This window comes from Rutilus rutilus, assembly GCF_951802725.1.
Source record: "Rutilus rutilus genome assembly, chromosome: 6".
Lineage (NCBI taxonomy): Eukaryota > Metazoa > Chordata > Actinopteri > Cypriniformes > Leuciscidae > Rutilus > Rutilus rutilus.
Window position 1 is genome coordinate 29,045,599 of NC_140214.1, and position 24,339 is coordinate 29,069,937.

Sequence of the window (24,339 nt, forward strand, 5' to 3'; positions counted from 1 at the left end):
AAGGTTCCATAAAGAACCTTTAACATCCATGGATCACACACACACACACACACACACACAGATCTATCTATCTATATCTATCTTTCATCACTCCTTTGAAAATGTCATTTGCACGTTACAATACTGCAAACGGAAAAGATAAAATTAGTAACAATATGTTTGGGAACAGAAAAAACAACAACAGTTCATCTATTATATTTTGAAACATTTTTGTAACTGAAATGTTTTTGGTCTCCAATTTGCATTTCTTTGTATCTCCCCTTTAAGTGCTAATTATATTCTTCAAGCGAGATCTCGGTTCATGGTGTTAATTTCATTCACTTTTGGAACACGTAGGCTGATGTGGGAGATATGGGTTCGAATTTTTTTTTTTTGGTTTTTGTTTATGCATCTAAACTATAGTTTAACTGGCCATTAAGTGGTTTATGATGTCGCAGAGAATAGTGATCTTCTTTTCTATCTTCTAAATCTTCAAAAACCTGTGCACGTGCACATTTTATCTGTTTTGTTTGTTCCTCTGCTCCTTCTTGACACATAAAGGTCACAACCGCTTTGTTCTGTGGATTGACTGTGTGACCATTAAACTCGGCTGTACAGATCCGGTCTGGAACGCCCACGTAACCGATTCAGCATGAGAACACACAGCGCTCTTCCTGTAGCAAATAAACATGACATTTCTTTTTTTTTTTCTTTTTTTTTTTAGATCTACAAGCACAGTTGTAGACTGTAATCTTGTAATTAACACATTCTAAATGAACAGGTTTGCTCATTCAGATACTTTCTACTTCTCCCCAAGGTCAGTCAACAGATTCATCCCCATCCCTTCTGAATGAAGTCCTTCCTGAAGATCACGTCACTTCAAAAAGTGAGATTTTGGAATCAGGACCCGGTACAGCCTCTCCTCCTCCTCCTAAGACTGATTTGTCAAGCGGTGAGGTCACACCTACTGCTGCTCCTCCATCACAGCCATCCAATGACAGCTCTCCGTCACCAGCCGCCTCACAGACCCCTGCGCTACAAGATGTCACCACCACCACCCTCAACACGGACACAGCCTCAGTGCCAGGCAAGACTAATCGAATTAAACCTAATCTAATTGCAAACGCTATCTGTCATTAATCAGTCTAACTTGGCTTTGAAAACAAATTTGCCGTTCATTGGGTTGAGAACAACAACATGGGCAGGGGCAGATAAGGCTGCAAAATTAACAGTTACGAAGAGTTAAAGAGGTTTAACATTTAATTCTGAGACAGACTTCAGTTCAAACCATCATCACATTCAGTTGAAAAGATTGAATTTTAAAGCTCTGCACTGAAAAGAAAAAATTCACTCAGAAGTGAATTACACAAATAATTACAATACAAAAATAATGTTTCCAAAATCGTTTCAGTGGTTCATCAACTTGTAACAGGGTGAACGGCACTTCTGCATTCGCTTTGCGACCCTCTATCGGCTATAACCGCACTGTGCAAGTTTGCCAGATCGGGTAGCGGATCTGTAGTTCGAATGAGACATAAGAAACTACAAATTTGACTTGCTTTACGGCAAGCGTTGCTATAGCCAATAGGTGGAGCCTATATAAAAAATAGCCGTTTCTGATGTCGCAATACGTCATACTTTCATAAAATCATGCAACATACTCTACCTTGTCTGTGGACATCGTTATTTCCAAAGCCGGTGCTGGATAAACAAATAGCGTGCGTGCGATGGTAGGCTAAATTCTTTACGACAGCGGTAATGGACAATTCCGCATCCAACCTGTAGGGGGACCGAAGAGGAAAAGTGCTTGGTGTTGCTTTAAAGCTACACTGTGTCATTTTTTTAAGTTGATTCTTAGCAAAAAACACTTTGTTCTTTCAAAATGATATGTGCTCATTAATGTGTAATTACTTCTACCAACTAATCAAGTATTCTCGTAAGCGTAGAATCTGCCATTCAGAATACATACGAGCGAGTCGCTCGAATGGCGGCAGCCATGTTGCGCCTCCATCTTGAAAATACATTAGCCAAAGAGGGACATACCTGGAAATTCAAGCTTCGCCTTTCGCGTTTTTACACTCAGTGGCACCGTGACGAATGCGAGGGGGAGATTACTCGCGACTGCCGGCAGATTTGAAATAATACGGCCACCGTAGGAGTTAAAACGCCCTCGGAATGGGAGGGGTTAGAAAGTAATATTCAGTTTGTAGTCATAAACAATTTCACCGCTAGATGGGAGAAAATCCTACACAGTGTAGCTTTAAGTGCTGAGTAATAATAATTAACAACATGTACTTACTATAGGATTAGGATAGGATTAGGTTTTGGTTGAGGGTTAATTGCATGTAATTATGCATAATTTACTGTTATTACTATGGTAAGTACATGTAACATATGTAACAAGGAAACAGTAAAATAAAGTGTTACCGTATTTTTTTCTAAAACGTACTGCAAATTAATTTTTTTACTTGCTTTAAACGTTTTACTTTACTTTGCTTTAGTAAGAGCCGTGGCTTTTTGGTTAGTGCTCATGTAGGAAATGTGGGTTAGATTCTGACCTATTCATTACTAAACCATAAAACTGCTATACATTTCTTAAGGATATTTTGCATTTGATATATATTTTTTTTTTTTAAGCATTTGCCATCATTAAATATTGGCTTTATCACAGTCTCTCTAGATGTTGCCATTTGTGTCCGACATTTAAAAACACATACTGGTCAAACACGAGCTGAGATGACAGTAAAGATAGTGGCATTACTCGCATATCGTTGTATGAATACAATGATTCATGTGTGTGTACATCACTGTGTTCCACTTTAGAGATACACCACTGGGCTTAATGTGACAGAATCAAGACTGAACTCATGAGACTCTCTGGGAAAGTGCCACATTCCACCCACTTGATCAGACGTCTATCTGTAAATAATGGCTGGACGTGGGCGTAACATTTTGGAACACGACTGTGCTTGTAAATAATATCCCTCTCTCATACTGTCATTTCACTGGAAACACAGCTATATTTAGGGCAGTTGAATATCTACTTATTGGTTTACTGCACTTATGCCAGACCTTAAGTATGACTGTTGAAAACAACTTCAAAACAGTAGTTCTTCGAAACTTGCCTGGCAGAAAATAAAACGGGTAAAAAAATACCATAGCCCTACACTGAAGGAGGGACCCGTGACCAGGGTTGCCAGGTTTGTGAACCAAAACCAGCACAATTGCTATTAAAAACCTGCCCAATCATGGCCAAAACTATCTATCTGTTTATCTATCTATCTTTCTTTTTATCTATCTATCTATCTATCTATCTATCTATCTATCTATCTATCTATCTATCTATCTATCTATCTATCTATCTATCTATCTATCTCTTTCTTTTTATCTATCTATCTATCTATCTATCTATCTATCTATCTATCTATCTGTCTATCTGTCTGTTTATCTATGTCTTTCTTTTTATCTATCTATCTTTCTTTTTATCTATCTATCTATCTATCTATCTATCTATCTATCTATCTATCTATCTATCTATCTATCTATTTATCTGTCTGTCTATCTATCTATCTATCTATCTATCTATCTATCTATCTATCTATCTATCTATCTATCTATCTATCTATCTATCTATCTATCTATCTGTCTGTCTGTCTGTTTATCTCTATCTATTTATCTGTCTGTCCGTCTATCTATCTATCTATCTATCTATCTATCTATCTATCTATCTATCTATCTATCTATCTATCTATCTATCTATCTATCTATCTATCTATCTGTCTGTCTGTCTGTTTATCTATGTCTTTCTTTTTATCTATCTATCTATCTATCTATCTATCTATCTATCTGTCTGTCTGTCTGTCTATCTATCTATCTGTTCGTCTATCATCTGTCTGTCTGTCTGTCTGTCTGTCTATCTGTCTGTCTGTCTGTCTGTCTATCTATTTGTCTGTCTATCTATCTGTCTGTCTGTTTTTATCTATCTATTTGTCTATCTATCTATCTATCTATCTATCTATCTGTCTGTCTGTCTGTCTATCTATCTATCTGTCTGTTTTTATCTATCTATCTGTCTGTATATCCATCGTTCTATCTGTGTCTGTCTGTCTGTCTATCTATCTATCTGTCTTTTTGTCTGTCTATCTATTTGTCTATCTATCTATCTGTCTTTCTGTCTATCTATCTATCTATCTATCTATCTATCTATCTATCTATCTATCTGTCTATCGTCTGTCTTTCTATCTTTCTATCTGTCTGTCTGTCTGTCTGTCTATCTATCCGTCTTTCTGTCTATCATCTATCTATCTATTTGTCTGTCTATCTATCTGTGTCTGTCTATCTATCTGTCCGTCCGTCTATTTGTCTGTCTGTCTGTCTGTCTGTCGGTCTATCTATCTATCTATCTATCTATCTATCTATCTATCTATCTATCTATCTATCTATCTATCTATCTATCTATCTATCTATCTATCTATCTATCTATCTATCTGTCTGTCTGTCTGTCTGTCTGTCTGTCTGTCTGTCTGTCTGTCTGTCCGTCCATCTATCTATCATCTGTCTGTGATTATAGAAAAACATTTAAAAGATAAAAAATCAGACGAAAAGTATTTGAATTAGTGGAAAATATCAAATAAATCTGTATATCCTCCTATATAGTGCTAATTAGATTCATCTTTGTTATTCATCAAACTTTTCATGAAATCAACACTGCACACACTCCTGTTTTGAACTGTGGGAGTGTTTTGCATAGATTAGCACCACTCACACTCTAGTTCTATCACGCTTTTCACAAATTCTTAAAAACCTTCAAATCCTTAAATCATACTTTCTCAAATCTTACCTTCACTACTTTTTCCTTCTGTGTTCAAAGCTTGTGTTTCTGTGCCAATCTTTCTCCTGCAGGTTTTTCTGTTGGCGGCAGCTCATCTCTTTCTTATATGAAGAGCACCGTTTCAGATTCAGCAGCCACAGCTCCTGCAACATCCATCAGTCCAAGTGAAGGACATCAGACCCTCTCCACCTCAACCAGCAGTGTGTCCCAGTCAACACAAACAGCTCCACCATTCACCCCCAGTTACCCTCAGACATCTCAGCTTGCCCTGACCAGCAGTTCAGAGGTCACTGGACCCGCTCCTTCGGAAGACCAGGACGAGCCCTCTGAACTGGACGTGGGTGATCAAGGTGTGTGGATAGCGATAGCGTCATCATTTAATCATCCTCATGTAATTTCGAACCCATAAGACTTCAGACCATAAGATATTGTGAAAGTTATCCATATGAATCAAGCAGCTTAATGCAAGTCTTCTGAAGAGACACAATCACTTTATGTTATGAACAGATTTAATTTAGGCTTTTTCACTCAAATATGGTCAATTGAAGCTCTGCCTTTTTTTTTTATGTATTTCAAGCTTTTTTTTATTTGTGGTTGAACTGACCCTTCATGCTCTGTTTGACTAAGGCTAGAAAGATACTCTACTGAAGTATGAGAGAGAGAAAACGTTTGATAGGTTTGAGTGGTGTCTTTGGTCTTGCAGTAGAGGTCTAATAAGCACATGATGGATGATAATTGAATTATTTTTCCATCTACATTTACTTCTGTGGTCTGTGCAGAGCTCCATTATGTTCCTTCGGTTTTATTAGTTCCTGCGATAGTGATAATTAGTTTTCACTCTTTCTCAATCTTCCAGAATCAGGCAAGGCTCCTCACCGCCCTACATCACCCCTGGACCCCCTGCTTGCGGCTCTGGTCACCATTTTCATCATTTGCACTGCCATGGTCTCGGCCGTCCTCTTCCTCAGGTTCCGCCAGCGGAACGAGCATCCAGAATTCCATCGGCTTCAAGATCTCCCTATGGTGAGTCTCATGCCAATATCACATATCTTGGATATTTCCAGATTTCTGCACACAGCATTTGGGCAGCAAGTCCGTAATACTTAAAGGGATACTTCAACCGTTGTATTTCTGTGAATGGCATTTTACACATTTGTCACTACTTGTCTGCAGCTTCAAATACAGAATACAGATTTGTGACTATAATCTGGGAGTGCAAATCTCAACATTCAGTATGAATATTTATTGTACAAGTTCTCAAATTCACATCTACGTGCTCTCGGGTTTTGCTACTCTTTTACCTTCATGAATTACTCACCTTCATATCATCCCAAACCCGTAAGACTCAATTACGGGTTTCAATCAAGACTTCATTTGTGTTCCAAAGATGAACGAAAGTCTTACGAGTTTGGAACGACATGAGGGTGAGTGCATAATGACCGAATTTTCATTTTTGGGTGACCTAATTCCTTTTAAGTGCCCCATAATTATTACTATTATGTCTCCTACAATAGCACTTTACAAAACACTTTAATTTTCTCATAATATACACTCACCTAAAGGATTATTAGGAACACCATACTAATACTGTGTTTGACCCCCTTTCGCCTTCAGAACTGCCTTAATTCTACGTGGCATTGATTCAACAAGGTGCTGAAAGCATTCTTTAGAAATGTTGGCCCATATTGATAGGATAGCATCTTGCAGTTGATGGAGATTTGTGGGAAGCACATCCAGGGCACGAAGCTCCCGTTCCACCACATCCCAAAGATGCTCTATTGGGTTGAGATCTGGTGACTGTGGGGGCCATTTTAGTACAGTGAACTCATTGTCATGTTCAAGAAACCAATTTGAAATTATTCGAGCTTTGTGACATGGTGCATTATCCTGCTGGAAGTAGCCATCAGAGGATGGGTACATGGTGGTCATAAAGGGATGGACATGGTCAGAAACAATGCTCAGGTAGGCCGTGGCATTTAAACGATGCCCAATTGGGACTAAGGGGCCTAAAGTGTGCCAAGAAAACATCCCCCACACCATTACACCACCACCACCAGCCTGCACAGTGGTAACAAGGCATGATGGATCCATGTTCTCATTCTGTTTACGCCAAATTCTGACTCTACCATCTGAATGTCTCAACAGAAATCGAGACTCATCAGACCAGGCAACATTCTTCAACAGTCTTCAACTGTCCAATTTTGGTGTAAAAATTGTAGCCTCTTTTTCCTATTTGTAGTGGAGATGAGTGGTACCCGGTGGGGTCTTCTGCTGTTGTAGCCCATCCGCCTCAAGGTTGTGCGTGTTGTGGCTACACAAATGCTTTGCTGCATACTTCGATTGTAACGAGTGGTTATTTCAGTCAAAGTTGCTCTTCTATCAGCTTGAATCAGTCGGCCCATTCTCCTCTGACCTCTAGCATCAACAAGGCATTTTCGCCCACAGGACTGCCGCATACTGGATGTTTTTCCCTTTTCACACCATTCTTTGTAAACCCTAGAAATGGTTGTGCGTGAAAATCCCAGTAACTGAGCAGATTGTGAAATACTCAGACCGGCCCGTCTGGCACCAACAACCATGCCACGCTCAAAATTGCTTAAATCACCTTTCTTTCCCATTCTGACATTCAGTTTGGAGTTCAGGAGATTGTCTTGACCAGGACCACACCCCTAAATGCATTGAAGCAACTGCCATGTGATTGGTTGATTAGATAATTGCATTAATGAGAAATTGAACAGGTGTTCCTAATAATCCTTTAGGTGAGTGTACATTGCAGCATCACCTCTTTTCTCACGGTGTCTAAACGATAAATGATTCGGTTTCTCTCAACTCCTCCTTTCTGAGAGCCTACTCTGCTCTGATTGGACAGATGGTACAGTCTGTTGTGATTGGGCGACTGCTTACAGTGAATTTCAGCTCCGGCGGCTTCCTCAGCACTTTACGCACAGCGATACGAACAATAACGATGGCGTCAGTTTTACCGTATGGATTTGGATGTGGCATGTTTTGCAAATCCACAGGCATCTAAAGTAAAAAAAATGTAATTGCTTTTTTTGCAGGATGATCTCCTAGAAGACACGCCTTTGTCAAGATACACCTATTAGCAAGATTGAATTCCACCATTTCATTATTTGATTCCTCAGGCAGCCAGTGTTGTTATTGTTGCAATTCCCCTGAAAGACAGCTTTCTCAACTGATCTCTGATTATGGGTTTCGATGATTCTCAGGAGGCCTTGATGCTGAAAAGTGGTTGCGTAATAATAGAAAAAAAGGGTTTCATAAAATAGAATAAAATAGTCTTATTCGCTGCTAAAATCTGCACAGTTCCCTAATAAAACAGTTTAGTTAAGAGAAGGGAATAAGATTCACCGCAAATTTTTACCATGTAGGTTTCATCTTCGCATGTAGTATTTTAAAGTAAATTAGAGCATTTGCCGAAGATAATGTTTTTCATTTTTTAGACACTATAGTTGTACTCAATATTATAACACTATTATTTTGGTTAATCTGCTTCACTCTAACAGTAACTTTTATTATGAAAGGTCTACATTTCTTGAATCTACACGAGCAAATAGTGCTGCATGTTTTTCTTTTCAGGGGCTTATTTTCCAAGAAATGTTTTTTGGAGAAAAAAAAGTTCCCTGGGTTTAGCATACATGTCTCTGGACTTTTTGCACTGATATTTAGAGCTAAGACAGTGTAGTGAGGAACATTTTGCTTTTTATGTGACAGTGTTCTACAATGAGTGCGATTTTGGGGTTCAGTTGAATTGTGATTTTGATATTTATGACAAAGGTTGATTGTCTCGATCACTAATGAAGGTATGTGAAATAACTTGAAATGTATTTTAGCATATCCACTTCTGTCTATGCTGGTATTTGTGGTAAACCTAGTGCCTAATGTACTTTGTGCCAAAACAACCTGATAAATATATATTGCATAGTTGTGTTGTTGAACCTGTAAAGATAAGAGTTTGTAATAAAAGAAGAAAACTTTATTTTGTGATGCCTCATGCTATAAAACCGAGAACAACATTTAATATTATGATAAAAACAGGAGTATTGCAACAAACATGGTAATATAGAAAACATTGAAAAGTTGCATAAGTTAATTTCATTCTTAAGACGAAACTTGTTTATCATAGATTACAAAATATCACAATATTAAATAAACAATGACAAAAATCTGTTAAACCATCAATAACATGTTAATACAACTATAGGACTTTCAGTTGTTTAAAAAGTCATAAACATGAACACTGATTTAATAAGTCATACCAGTTTTGTCTAAAAATAATGGCAAGTCGTCATCGGTTTACGATCGATCTATGGCTGTGAAATGATGATGTCACCATACGGCTCGTCCTGTCGCACTGTGACCTCTCTTGCAACCGTTTGCTCTGTAAACACAAGATGAAACAACAAGACTGAATAAATTCCCAGGCGACTGACCTTTTCAATAAATTGAGAACTTGGGAGGATTTGATAACATTTATTTTGTTAATCGTGGTGTTCCTTCTCACACCGTTACTGGCCTCTAGCAGGTGATTTTCTCCATTTAAATCTTTGTATGTTGAAAATAAAATTGGTTTCATTAATTGGCCCACAAGTCGACCATCCCACTTCATGTTCATTTTTTCATGAGACCCCATTTCGCTTAGCGGTGTGCACAACATTTTTTGTAACTTTTGCAAGCGGCTCCGCTTCCGAAGATGGACGAGAGGCGATTCTGGCCGAGCAGGTACATCTGTCCCGGCAGAAATAAGCCTTTTAAAGAAAATAAAGGTCTACGTTTCATAAAAATTTTCATGAAATTAACTGAAAATGCCTAATGAACTCATTTATTGATTGTTGTTTAATTTAGTTTTACACATATGTTCTCATATCCATATATTTTGTTGTAATGTCACAAGTAATAATCTCAAGGTTTATCGGGTTTGACACGATTATTTGGTTCTTTTGTAGCGTGGGATTGGTGAAGTGTAATAAAAACAAACATCGTCACATGTGTAATTCTTCTCACTGCTGCTTCCTGATGGTTTAGAGCAGTGGTTCTCAACTCCAGTCCTCGTGACCCACTGCTCTGCACATTTTGTATGTCTCTCTTATCTGACACACTCAGTTCAGTTCATGGAGTCTCTCCTAATGAGCTGATGATCTGGTTCAGGTGTGTTAAATAAGGGAGACATACAAAATGTGCAGAGCAGTGGGTCACGAGGACTGGAGTTGAGAAACACTGGTTTAGAGGACAATTACTCAGAGTCGCCCACTGTCGTTTCAAAGAATAGTACAGCGGCGAGCGCGTCAAGTATAATCTCATCTGGTTTAGCGAGGCGAAAGTATAAACAAGGCTTGCCACAATCTTACCTAGCAATCTCCAAAAGATTCGGGCAACAATTCTACGGCTGGCCTGAATGGGTAGCAGAGAGCGAAAGGTCACTAAATCTTCAATGACATCCGGCGGCCTTCAACAGAAGAAAGAAATACATTAGAAATGTGTTCAGAGTAACAATCCACTGAAATGGACAAAACTTGCTGGATAGTGATAATGAGCTTTATAGCAGAATAACTCTACAACATCTACATTGTTATTGAACTGAACTGAATCAACATTGTACTGATTTTTTTTTTTACATTGACATAAAAAAGAAGCAGATAGTTTTAAGCTTTACCTTAATTGTTCCTCAATATCCATTGCAATATCTTCCATCACTGGCACTCTCTCCTCTGGAATGTCCTCTAGACCGAACTGAATTTCTGAAACAGGGGATCTAAACCCATGAAAGCAGAAGGAATTATTCAGAAGGCACTTAATTATGCAGCGACTGAGTGTGAAACTCACACGTGTCAAACCAGTCTCTAATGAGAGCGACAGCTACTTCCGTCTCACACTTTCTGTCTCTCTTTTACCATCTCTCCTCTCACCGTCTCATCTCAGGTGTCTCGAGTGGAGAAGAATCCTTGTCTGGTGTCTCCAAAATGACCAAAGAGGCTGCAAATACAACGAAAAATGAACATTCTGTAGCAGCTAAACCTGTTATTCTCTTTCTTTCCCTCCTTTCAAAACACGCCACTCATTACTGAAATAAAGTCGATCGACTGTAATCTGAGAAAATCAGCCACAACATTAAAACTCCAGACGGGTGAAGCGAATAACATAGATTTTAAGGGGTGGGATATATTAAGCAGCTGGTGAACAGTCAGGTCTTGAATTTCATGTGTTGGAACCAGGAAAAAACTGGCAAGCAAAAGGAAAAAATAGTGGCTAAACTAGATCCATGGAGGCTCCACCTCACAACTTGCGGGACTTAAAGGATCTGCTGCTTATGTCTTAGTGCCTGATCCAACAGGACAGCTTGAGAGGTCTTGTGGAGACCATGCCTCGAGGCATCAGAGCTGTTTTGGCAGCACGAGGGGGACCTACATGATATTAGGCTGGTGCTTTTAATGTTCTGGCTGATCTGTTCTATACTGATACTTTACCTGGTGTTTCTTGCTGGAGGAGGCCAGACTCAACCATTTCTCTGGGAATCTACAATAGTAAGGATGCCGGAAAAAAGATCAGTCACTAAAACAGAACCACTTGTTATACACTTAATTTAAGTTGTATGCTTTTGAAATGCATCCATCCATTTGGATCACACAAACAAACAGACAAGGGGCCAGATTTACTAAAGTGGGCAAATTACCATGAGAGCGCATTTCCAAAAAAAGCGCCGATGGGAATGAAAAGAGCTGACACAAGCTGTTAGTAAATCCTAAATGGGACGCATGTCTTTCAGTCGTTGACACATATGCATCACTTTGTTTATTAGTTTCTTTATGTTTAAACTATAATCTTTAATTTTTGGAATATTTCTACACTTTTGATGTCACTGGCATTGGTTGTTAAGGTGTTGCTTAAGTTTTCTGGGTGGTTGATGTGTTGTTTCTAGGGTGTTCAGGGTGTTGCTAGGTGGTTGGGTAGCACTAATTTAAAGGAATGCACACTGTGCGATTTATTATCGTCTTTTACGATTGTTGCTTGTCAGACTGTACGAACATGATCCTCGCTGTAAGCCATGTCACACTGTAAGATCTCAGTTGTCATTAATGTCAGACTGTACGACAGTCAAGACGCGTTAAAAACGGACGCACGCAAGAAAACTTGTCCGGAGTTTTACATCATCAATCAATGACACGTTCGGTGACTGTGAGATGCGTTACACGCGGGATTTAAATAATGGCTGCAAAGAAATCTCTAACGTTAATTTTGGTCACGGTTTGTCTTGAAAAACTAAGAGAATTTGACGGTCGTTGTAGGAGAAGTCACACTGCAGGACTGTGAGTCAAATCTTCTGACACTGCCAGAATTTCGTCGGAGGTCAAATTTGATCGCAATGGTAACTAATCGGCTGTCAGTGAACATGTCAAACTAACGTTCAAAGACTTCCGATTTTAGCCTAGGATTAGAGGAATCTTTTAGGATTTGCTAAATTTGTCTCAAATCATGGCCAAAATCGCACAGTGTGCACCCAAGACAGGGTTTCCCAAACAGGGAACTGCAGAGGGTTTGTGAGTTGATGGAACGCGAATCTTAAATATAATATAAATATATATATATATATATATAACTCATAAAAATTCTATATTAAAACGAATAGATAATTTTAAAATAAAACACCTACTAAAAACCTACACATGTGACCACATGCAAATGTGTTATTAAATTATTCAAATATTAACTCAAAATCTCAGGGTAGCCTACTACAAGTAAATATTTTAGGTCAAAGGGGTTTTAGCTGAAAAAAGAAAGTTTGGGAATCCCTGCTTTAAAGGGATAGTTCACCCAAAAATTCTGTCAGTAATCACTCACCCTCATGTTGTTCCAACCCCGTAAGACTTTCGTTCATCTTCGGAACACAAATTAAGATATTTTTGATGAAATCTGAGAGCTGGCTCACTCCTTCATAGGCTGCTAGGTAATGTAGTTTAAAATGGTTGTAGTTTTTAAAATGGTTCTAACGTGTGCATTTCCTGGATGTCCAAGTGCTTTACCAATGTGCTTTACAATGAATGGCTTACCTTTCACACTTTCCCATCAAATGATCGTGAGCGTCATCTTCCCAAAGTATTCTCGTCGCTCGATAAACTTAAGGTTGAGCCACTGTAGTCACTTGGACTATTTTAACGATGTCTTTACTAACTTTTCTGGGATTGCAGATATTGATTACCTAGAAGCCTATGGAGGAGTGAGACAGCTCTCAGATTTAATCAAAAATATCTTAATTTGTGTTCTGAAGATGAACGAAAGTCTTACGGGGTTGGAACAACATGAGGGTGAGTGATTACTGACAGAATTTTCATTTTTGGGTGAACTAACCCTTTAAGGTATTAACACAAATGGTGTTGGATGAGTTACATCTTAAAATGTAATAGTTAGTGTTAGTGGAAGTAGACCTCTCTTGGGCTGAGCTCTCTCTCCTCTTCTCTCTCTGCTGGTTCTGGTCTCTCCTCTTCTCTCTCTGCTGGTTCTGGTCTCTCCTCTTCTCTCTCTGCTGGTTCTGGTCTCTCCTCTTCTCTCTCTGCTGGTTCTGGTCTTTCCTCTTCTCTCTCTGCTGGCTCTGGTCTTTCCTCCTCTCTCTCTGCTGGTTCTGGTCTTTCCTCCTCTCTCTCTGGCATCTCCTCAGCTGCGGGAACGTCCCAGCGCGGCCTGGATGGAGGGATGGGCCTCACGACCACGGCCTGTTTCCATAGCGCCAGGATTTCAGGTGGAAGGCCTATGTAGAAAGCATAACACTAAACTGTCAATATTACTGTATAAAGGGATAAAGCTTAGGATGATTTAGTGAATATCATGGAAGCTATCATGAAATATCAATAAAGGTCATATTATGACATTATAAATGTCTTTACTGTCACTTTTGTTCAATTTAATGCATCCTTGCTGAATAAAAGTATTAGTTTCTTTCAAAAGCAACATTATGATTTTAGGGTGAAATATGACTGTATTAAGTCGGATATTCACCGACTTACTCATGCAAGGGTTCCCGAGCAGTTCTTTAGCACCCTTTTTTTCAAAGCGTGGTTTGATGAGTGTCGCCTAGGAGAAAAAAACACACAACTGACAACCATTTTATTCACAAAAATAATGCTGACTTGAATACAGACTTACTGGACTTCTTCTTTCTGGACTTACAAAAGGCCTGGTCTCTGTCTCCGCATCATCAATCCGGGCCTTCATTTCCTCTTGAGATAACTGTGTGTGTTCATCGATGAAGAGCAGCTGTCTCCTCCTCTTCCTCGTCACCTTAGGAGATTCAGGCCTCACTACAGCAGGCTGACAGAGGGACAGATGGCTTGGTGACAAATGTGTCAAATGCTTTAATGTAGCATCAAGACAGACCTCACATCCTAACACACCTGAAGAAGAGGGCTCCTCTCTCTCACCGCCCTCTCTCTCTCGGGTTCGACGGCCATTTCCTCCTCTTCGATGGGCGGAGGGGATGGTATGGGTACAGCCTCAGATACTGGCGTCCTTTCTCTTTCCTCTAACACAGGCATCTCCATGGGAAGCCCCAAATCCTCCTCAGGCAGCAGGACAACTTCCTGGCTTGATGCACCAGTGATTTGTGCCCTGGGAAATCATAATCTTAGAGCATAACTTTGGTGTTTTTGTAAACCGGTATAACATTATGGGCCAGATTTACTAACAGCTTGGGTAAAAATGCTCTTTTGGCGTTAAAAAACTACTGTCAGGATTTACAAAAAAAAGCAGGTCTTAAACCAGACACTAATTTTCTTGGTAGATTGCGTTGGTCATTATGGAAATGATCTGCTGCGTTTGTTCTTTAATTTGCTCGTCGTCAGTAAATCACGCGCAGAACTTTCCACTCCAATCTGCGCTTTTATGGGATTGCGCTCTCACGCTAATTTACCCTGTTTAGTAAATCTGGCCCTAAAAGTGGAAACTGTTTTTTTGCTTATACATTTAATGCATTTCATTTTAAAACATGAAATAGGGGCTGGACATATTAAAAGAGCTCGCATTTAAAAAAAACTTTCGAATAGCTTTAAATGTATGTCATTGCCAGATAAAACAACACTTGACAGCTTGTATATGGATAGGGCTGCATGATAACGGTTAACTGATAATCACGATTATTTTGGTTAGAAGATATAAATCGCAGTTATTAAATCACGCTTGTTCTCATTTGAGAAATTTCTTTTTAAATTTCATCGGAATTATTGCACTTTCACGTAAACACAAATCACGAGAACGTCAGCTCAAACGTAGGGTATATTTGACCTCATCTACACTGTAAGATTTCATTGGTAGTGCAATGAAGGAGATTGGTTTAATCAATAGAAACTCCAAATATGTTATCTGAACCACATTAATTATCTAAGTTGATTTGACAAAAAATAACAAGTTAAAATAACAGTGTAGTTTCCTGATTTATTATATTTATCATATTCATTAACTCTTATGAAAGTTGGTAGAACCTTAAGAAGCTTCTCTCAAAAGCTAAACAGTGAAATAATCAAAATATATGTAATAAAAATGGAAGCGTCTAAGAGCGCGCAGACGAAACGCAATAAACGCTGTCATGTTACCTTGCGTTCGGATGCTGGTGTTTGGGAACGCAATCATGTGAGCAACTTCTGAAAGGTCATTATACCAAATCATGGTTAGTCCAGTTATCCAATCACATGTTGAGGCAAAGTCACGTGCGATTTTTCGCCTCAATGGAGCGCATACGTTTTTTATGCTCATCTTGCCGTTTCCATCCAGCTTTTTTATGTGATATCCCAAAATTTGCATGAAAATAGGTGGATGGAAACAGCTACTGAGAAGGTTTGATCGCAGATTTATTCACAGAAAATAGCGTAAGCGGCATTGTGAAGAAACACAGACTGGTTGTTCTGAACCTTCATTTGAGCAGAATATCGCAGTGGAGGTTGCTAAAAATACATGTTTGTTGGTGTTTCAAATCATCAAAGTCTGGGTGGAAAATGCATCCATTTAGGAGAAAATTTCTGACTGTGGAAATGAATCACTTGACATCTGAGAAGCCAAAGCTTGAAAGCTCGTGGAGGCTTGCTATACCAGTGCAAGATCATGAAATATCAAATCAAAAAGGACAATTATATAACGATTAGGCTTAGTTAATCGAGAGAAGCAGAAATCATGACCACAATTAAATCATGGTTAATAGTACAGCCCTATCTATGGACTAACCAAGGTGAAAACTACAGCTTCTGGATGCAAGATTTTGATTTCATGGGGACTTTAAAGCCATCAACCCTAAAAGCTTTCTTTTCAAAACTGGGAAGTTTTCCATTTTTAGTATCTTTTGTTTACTGAAAGCGTACTTAAAAGCGTAAGAGCAAGTTTCTGAAGTGTAGTTGTCTAAACGTACAGATCTAAAGAGGCTGATGTTGTCAGATCTCTTGCTGCCTCTCTCTCAAGTGCTGCTCTCTCTTGCTCTCTTTCATCAGGCATCCTCGGCTCTTCTGTCTCTTTCTCTATTTGCTCTCTTTCTCTGTCTATCTCCAGCTGCCTCTCATCTTCACCTGCAAAAAACAGTCCCCTTCTCAAGTTTGAACCTGAAACTGATTTATAATGTCTGCAAGATACAACGTGACAGAAACCGCAGAGATAAAACCACGTGAACTGAGCACTGACTCATAATGAGTGTTGGGGCAAATCTCGCCAAACCTGACATCAACACATTATCATTATCATAACAGATGTGGATGTTTTATTTTTGGGTTGCCTCATTATTCTTAATGGTGATTCTTATTAGATTCTTATTACTGCAATAACAAAAGGAATAAATTCCTTTATTATTTTATTTTTTTTACATTTATTTTACATTATAGATTATTTCATTTAAATAAGTATAGTTTTAAGCAAACACAAAAAGCTACAAATAAGTATAAATACTTCATTTATTTATACTTAAGTATAAATAAGTATTAAAAAATATTTAAATGAGCATAGTTTGAAGCAGCACAAAAAGATACAATGAAGTTTAAATACTTGACATTTTAGTTTAGTTATTTTTTTTAAATTATATAATTTTTTATTTATTTAAATGAGCCAGCCAGCACAAAAAAAACTACAATGAAGTATAAATACTTGACATTTTATATAGCATTTTTACTTTTTTTTTTATATTTAAAAAGGCATAGTTTAAAGCCAGCACAATAAGCTACATTGAAGTATAAATACTTTTAAATACAATACTAGTATAAATACAATTTATATAGTGTTTTTTAATAATTTCTTAATTTTTTTCTTTAGATTAGCATAGTTTAAAGCCAGCACAAAAAAACTACAATGAAGTACAGTATAAATACTTTATATTTTACATAGTATTTTTTTTTTACATTATTTAAATGAGCATAGTTTAAAGCCAGCACAAAAAAACTACAATGAAATATAAATATTACTCTTTATTCTTTAGAATAAAGAAAAAAAAACTACAATGAAGTACAGTATAAATACTTTATATTTTACATAGTATTTTTTTTTTACATTATTTAAATGAGCATAGTTTAAAGCCAGCACAAAAAAACTACAATGAAATATAAATATTACTCTTTATTCTTTCATTTTAGCATTAATGTATTTGTATTAAAGTAATGAGAATCAGGGAGTAATGTGCTTAATTGTCATAAAAAAATAAAAGAAGATATTTTGAAGAATATCGGTAACCAAACAGTTGATGGACCCCATTGACTTCCATAGTATTTTTTTCCTACAATGGAAGTCAATGGGGTCCATCAACTGTCTGGTTACCGATATTCTTCAAAATATCTTCCTTTGTGTTCAACAGAAGAATTTATTTATACAGGTTTGCAACAACTTGAGGGTGAATAAATGCTGACAGAATTTTCATTTTGAAGTGAACTATTCCTTTAAAGTTCATTATATATATGTGCAAGTATAATCTGCCTCTTCATTCTGGCGCCAGGATAATTCTGGGTTTGAGTGAAAGCAGCACTCACGCTCAAGAAAGTGTTCGGGCTGCTCCAGCAGTAGCTCCACCAGGTTGGACTCCGGCAGATCTGCTCCTTCAAACTGAGGAAACAGAGAGACGACACCGTGGAGACACACAACTGGAGTTCAGGCAGTGATGCTGACAGTGACTGAGTGACAGCTGTACCTCTGGCTCAGGCATGACGACTGGTTCTCTTTCTGTCAGAGTGATGGACTCCTGACTGGCCGTGATGCCTAGAGGGGAAACATGGAGATAAAAATACACTTACATTTCTATATCCTTCTTTCTGTTGGTGCTTATCATTTGTAAATTCCCATAGCATTACTTGAAAGACTATGGATACATGTAATTATGTGCTGCAAATGATAACATATCACTTTTCAGTGTGAAGTAATAAGTGCTCACCATCTGAAGGTGGTGTTGTTTCTCTAGCGGGCGAGACGTGCTCTGGTGAAACCTCTTCCGTTCGCTGAGACACAGTGTGACAGGTTAGACTACACATGACTTCACTTCATTGTTATATTATAAAATACTGAACAACACCTAGAAATTAAGTTTGGTGTCAGTAAGATTTTTTTTAATATTTTTGAAAGGCTCCCTAAGGGTGCATTTATTTACTTAAAAATACAGTAAAAGCAGTAATAATGTGGAATATTATTACAATTTAAAAGAACTGTTTTCTATTTTAATATATTTTAAAAATGTAATTTATTCCTGTGATGCAAAGCTGAATTTTCAGCATCTTTACTCCAGTCTTCAGTGTCACATGATCCTTCAGAAATCATTCTAATATGATGATTTGCTGATGAAGTAAAACAGTTGTGCTGCTTAATATTGTTGTGAAACCATTATACAATTTTTATAACTTTATAAGAGTCTTTACTGTCACTATGATCAATTTAATGCATCCTTGTTGAATAAAAGCATTTCCTTAAAGGGGTCATATAATGGTACATGCACTTTTACAAGGTGATTGTACTGAAATGTGTGTTGGCAGTGCCTGTACACAACCATCATATAATGATAAAAATCCATCCAGTGTTTTTTTTTTATCTTCTTATATGTTTTCCCCCGTCTCAAATCAAGCCGTTCGATTTTGTGACGTCACACGGTCGGACGCCCCTCCCACGATTGTTGATTGACAGCAGCGTTTCAACACAGACCCGCCCTCGCTCGTGAGCGAGCTGTCAATCATAGTCCGCGCGTCATTGTTGATACGCTGGAGCAGAATGGCGTATAAGTGATTGTGGTGTTCTGTTCTTGGGTGTAATAAGGAACACAACGTCATTTTGATGTTCCTAAATCCGAACCGCTGAAGACGCAGTGGCTGAGTTTGTTTTCGAAGGGAATATTCCCCACGATCAACATCAATGCTTTCATGTTTGCGCGAATCATTTCACACACCAGACTGCTTTACAAACGAGGTCAGTATAAATCTGGTTTTGCTAAGAAGCTGCTCCTGAAAAAAGGATCGGTACCAACTATTCGTGTTCCTGCTGCACCTCCAGAAGAAGAAGTGAGTGTAACGTTTTATTAACCTTTATTTTTAATCTTTATATTAATCTTTGCAAATCGCTTGCTGCACGCTTCACGATGAATGCGGCTAAGGTTTACACTCAGGGTACATTACGGCATGGTTTCTATACGACGTTCTCAATATAATTCATAATCCCACGTTTATAATGAACAACGCGTTATGGTTATTGTGTTATTATTTCAAACGGTGTACGCACAGAACAGAGGGGCGGGGTGAGCAAAGCTCATTATCATTTAAAGACACATGCACTTAAACGGTGTGCTGAAGACAGAGCTGTTTTTGACCAGGTGAAATTAGTGTTTTCTTACAATACTAATGAGAATTTTTAATTAAAGTATATTACAAACTTTTAATTTAGACCCTAAAGAATCATATTAGCTTGTACAAAAATGGCATTATATGACCCCTTTAAAAAAGATCCTACTGGCCCCCACCTTTTGAATGGTAGTGTACGTATGGCAGAACTTTAGTGTTTCTTTGAAATTGTGAGTTTTATTGCACCTGAATGAGGTTGCTTGGACTCGGCAGGCTGTACCCGCTCTCCATAACCCCGAAGAACGGATCCCTCGCCCCCTCGGTTTCATCAAACAGCGCAGCAGCATCAGGGATCATGTGACTCTGCCTGAAAGGAAAGAGGAGGAAACTGTAAATGTTAGCCACATCTTATATTCATCAAACTCTGAATCTATTTTTCATTCATATTTCCAATCTTTGTCCTGTTGCTGCTCTCACCTAAAATTCTGGATGTAAAACTGTACTTTTTCTTTGTTTTTAACCTTGAAAAAGGCCTCTAACTAAAGTTAGAATGGGTTGCAAATACTGCAATGTTGGTTTGTAATCTAAAAATAACATGAAATGTTCATTTTAATCTTTTTTGTTGGCTATGTGTTTTCAGGCTGATGCTGTGACCTGTCCAGGGACTACAGATGAAAAACAATTCTGACACTATTACAGTAATGTTTATTAATGTACCCTGTTAAATAAACTAATAAATAAAATAATCTGACGTACTGAATCCAAAGGTCATTGTTTAAAAAGGATCACAGACAACGTTCATCAGACATAATGGTTCCAATCATCTGCATTAGCACTATTGATATCATGACAACATAAAGGATGCTCATGTGTAAATGTAAATGTGTCTAAGAAATGAAATAGTGCCTGACCTGGTTTCCTCATCCATCAAATCAATGTTAGCCTTCCGGTTAAGGCGGAAGAGTCTATCAATTGCCCCCTGAGTGTCCTCTGAGAAAAGCACACACAAAATCTCTAAATGCTACAAATATCATTATCCTTATCAGGCCACTGTGTCATTTTAAAGGATAAATATGCAGTCAAAACAGCAAAAAACATTCTTGTTATATGTAAAATATGTTGTATATTTTTGACAAATGGACCCAGCCCACCTAACAAAAAATCGCACTGTCTGTGGTAGACCAGCACGACTCCATACTGCAGCTGAGAGGACAGGTACAGGGAGAACCGGGGGCGGGGCAATCCTGACAGCGGGGGCGGGACTCTGACCAACACGTAATCCATGATGTCATCGCTGTTTGAGAATAACTCCATTCATTTATTTTTTTTATTATTATGAATTTTATTCAATAAACTTTATTGTTGTCTTTAAATGCGATCATGTAGAAAATTATTGACAAGTCATTTATTTATTTCATTTCGTTGAAAGGATAGGCTGCTACTAACCAAGTGCGCTGGACATTGACTTTAAGCATATCTCTCCGACTGATCTTTCGTACTTTAGTGGCGGCCAACCTGAATAAATATATATATATTTGGGTAGATATTAATAGCTATGCCTCAGTTTTAGGATTAGACATTTTAAATGGACAGATTATAACATTTATCCTTCATGCAATGGATATGTTAAGCACACCTTCTCATACATAGTCAATAGCCAACTCTCTGAAAGAAATCAAAACTCACCATATCGTGGCAAAGCACCCAGTCCGATGATTGAGCACCGTAGGATAGAAAAACATTGTGAACAGGTTGATAAATACAGGGTAAATTTAAAGAAAAGGTTCAGCAAAAACTGCAATAAAGTGATCATGAAACAAATGAAATCTCTGAGGTGAAATCCAAAGTGTTTTGATTGGAACTGGGGACTAGCCTATATAGTAGGCTACTTCAAAGGTTGCTGTGGGGAAATTGTTTTGAAAGATCTACCAATCAGTTGTGCTTTGTGAATAAGACAAACCAATCTTATGAAGACTTAGTCTAGGAAGCATTTTATTGGACGGTCTTGTTTCCATAATAATTCCAGTTTTGTTATACACGTTACAACATCATAAATATTGAGGAGCATTCCCATATTTACAGCATTCTAGTCATAAAACAGCATAATTAAGGGCGGGTGACAAATATATAAATAGGTTGTTACAATATAAATATAAAGAAGCAAAAGAAAAGGATGAGTAGTGTATTGCATCTAATCTCCATCAGGTGGCGTATGTTGTTGTAAGCCATGACGTCCAATACAAAAACTTAGATCATGAATATTAATTACGGTCGCCCAGTAACCTTAACTGATTTGCTGAATGGCTGTACAGCAGCTAACGCATGAACCAATCATAGTATGCTAAAAACCTATCCTTATTAATATTAATGATTGTAGATTGACGCGAACGGAATCGTTTCACGAGTGCACACTTCCGGACTGAACCAAACCGGAAACTGCCTACTTACAACTTTTGTCTTCGCTGTTGCACATCGTTTGGAATTATCATCAGACAACATGTCGGGCTCATCAAGCATCGTTGCGATGAAGAAAGTCGTTCAGCAGTTGCGCTTCGAAGCAAACATCAACAGAGTAAAGGTCGGTTGGTTTTTGTTAGCGGTTTAATCACGGATGAGACCGAAGCTAGTGAGTTAGCAGCCGGGTTGAGCTTGGGCGTGGACCTGGAACCCGTTAGCTTTGTTTTATCGGCTTCTCAGATTATTTATTAAAATAGTTTTACTTTCCAGTGAAGTAGTACAGATATCTACTAAACAAACTGAATATTAAACACGCTCTCGGGGGGAAATACTGAATATTTGATCTAACGTTATGCCAGGTCTAGCTAACTACGATGGGTAAGTTAACGTTAGTTTATCTAACTTAGACCAGAGGTTTTCAATTTTTCAGATCCCATGGACCCACAAAAAGGATCATCCTAATGTGAGGGACCCCATCCCTAAAATTTAAAAGGCAGTTATAGATTTCAAAAGTTTAAAGACCCAATTAATGCTTATTTTTTCCTATTCTCTGTAGTACGGTTCTATGTATTTGAATCAAAATTAGTTTTAATAATTACAAATATAATTTATTTTAATCTGAATTTATTATTTAGATAATTAGTTCGATCAAATGTAGTTATATTTTCTCCCTTATTTTTATACAAGTAGGCAAGAAATACACACTTCTCTATTACATCCATTTTCAAGTGTTTTTGTCTGTTAGTATGAGCTTGTATTTAGCACTGCATCTGATTGTGTATAATATTTTCTTCAGTTTCCAGACGTTTGACCTGTTGTGTAATTTTGGCCATTTAGGTTTCTCAGGCGGCCGCAGAGCTTCAGCAGTTCTGCATTCAAAACGCCGTTCAGGATCCGCTGCTGACCGGTGTGTCTTCAAGCACCAACCCCTTCAGGACACAGAAGGTTTGCTCCTTCTTGTGAGGGTCCATGACGGCCGTCTGCTATTGGTGAGGATGATTGATCAAATTGCATTTGATTAAAAAGCCTAAACATTACAAAATTGAAACTAACAATTAAAATATGTCTTCTCAGGCTTTTTTTCCCTGTTCCTGTGACAATTCCGCTGGGGGAAAAATGAGAACCACTGCCATGATGTGTAATCGAAAAAGCAACAGCACAAAAGCTGTCCACTTGCCAGTTAATACCTCATGCCATAAACACCGAAATAAGAACTGAAAGGATTTTGCCGATCTGGCCGCTTTATGTCTGTTATGGTGCATTTTCTTTCTCAAGTTTTCATTGTAGAACAAGAAACCTTTTTTTTTTAATATCTCAACTTGTGTTTTACTTTTTCACAACCTTCAGATTTCTGTTTGAAGACCTCAAACTAAAAAGTCTGCCTTAATGAGTGATTAAAAAAAACGCTCCAGTTTTTTGGAGGGAAGGCTTTTGTATTTTTTATGTGGCACAGCAGAGGAAACTTAGTAATTTATTGTGCCTTTTAACATTGTAGTCTATTTCTCTATCTTCTCTGCCTTAGACTTTTTATAACCCCAAATAAACCCATTGATTTCTACATGTCTCTATTGTTTTAATAACTTGATTACTGTGAAAGATTTGCTCGGGATATGTTATCTTGATAACCAAATAAATTACATGAAATTCACTAATTTGTTTAATAGATTGTGAATATACACTCTCAGGAAAAAAAAGTAGAAAAGCTGTCACTAGGGCGGTACATCTTTGTACCTAAAGAGTGCATCTCAGTACATCAAAGGCACATACTGGTACATAAATGGTACATATTAGAACCTTTTTAAAGGGTACCGTCCCAGTGACAGCTTTTGTGCCATTTTGTTTCTGAGAGTGTCATTTTGAATACTTTTATGAGACTGTTATACCACACAAAATGACGGTGTTTTGGCAGGCTTTGTGTTTATTCATATTTTACATAGACTTCATAAGTTATTGTCAGTGTGTTGCAAGCAGTTTCTTGCTGTGACATCCTGTACCCCACCCAAAACTTATTTTTAATGTGCATAGTTGTTCGAAGTTCACATTGAATATTTGTATTTTTAAAAGTTCATTTGTCACACTGCATGTGAAGATTAAAAGCTGTCCAAATCTAAAACGCACAAAATTCACGTTTTTCAAAATCACATTTTGACCTTGATTTTCAATGTAATGTTAGTTTTCATCAGAAGTTTTAAAATATAGGCTATTCATATTTTAAAATCACGCCATATTCCGACATCCTCGACACAGGTGCGTCATCTCACAATAATTGCTTATAAATATATGCATGGATCC

General features: G+C 37.8%; 3 protein-coding genes across 3 annotated transcripts in view; 2 read left to right on the plus strand and 1 right to left on the minus strand.

Moving 5' to 3' along the window:
- Positions 1-8,806, plus strand: part of LOC311292735 (uncharacterized protein) — a 9,690-nt gene extending 884 nt beyond the window's left edge. The window contains exons 2-5 of the mRNA XM_084412528.1: positions 797-1,066; positions 4,882-5,160; positions 5,667-5,833; positions 7,870-8,806. Coding sequence (XP_084268654.1) covers positions 797-1,066; positions 4,882-5,160; positions 5,667-5,833; positions 7,870-7,914 — 761 coding nt within the window. The 3' untranslated portion in view covers positions 7,915-8,806. The remainder of the gene's footprint in view (positions 1-796; positions 1,067-4,881; positions 5,161-5,666; positions 5,834-7,869) is intronic.
- On the minus strand, positions 8,786-19,908 carry LOC311292734 (uncharacterized protein). Its single transcript, XM_084412527.1, has 13 exons — positions 19,837-19,908; positions 18,204-18,267; positions 17,964-18,031; positions 17,806-17,878; positions 14,212-14,425; positions 13,988-14,128; positions 13,825-13,891; positions 13,249-13,568; positions 11,293-11,341; positions 10,735-10,801; positions 10,482-10,580; positions 10,177-10,274; positions 8,786-9,209 (listed from the first exon to the last, which is right to left on the minus strand). The coding sequence occupies exons 5-13, from the start codon at positions 14,356-14,358 to the stop codon at positions 9,136-9,138; spliced, it is 1,062 nt and encodes a 353-aa protein (XP_084268653.1). The 5' UTR covers positions 14,359-14,425; positions 17,806-17,878; positions 17,964-18,031; positions 18,204-18,267; positions 19,837-19,908; the 3' UTR covers positions 8,786-9,135.
- A 2,065-nt stretch (positions 19,909-21,973) lies between these two features.
- gng5 (guanine nucleotide binding protein (G protein), gamma 5) lies at positions 21,974-23,605 on the plus strand. The gene is made up of 3 exons (XM_084411244.1): positions 21,974-22,168; positions 22,885-23,036; positions 23,122-23,605. Exons 1-2 carry the CDS (start codon positions 22,088-22,090, stop codon positions 23,008-23,010), a joined length of 207 nt encoding a protein of 68 aa, XP_084267370.1. The 5' UTR covers positions 21,974-22,087; the 3' UTR covers positions 23,011-23,036; positions 23,122-23,605.
- The last annotated feature ends 734 nt before the right edge of the window (positions 23,606-24,339 follow it).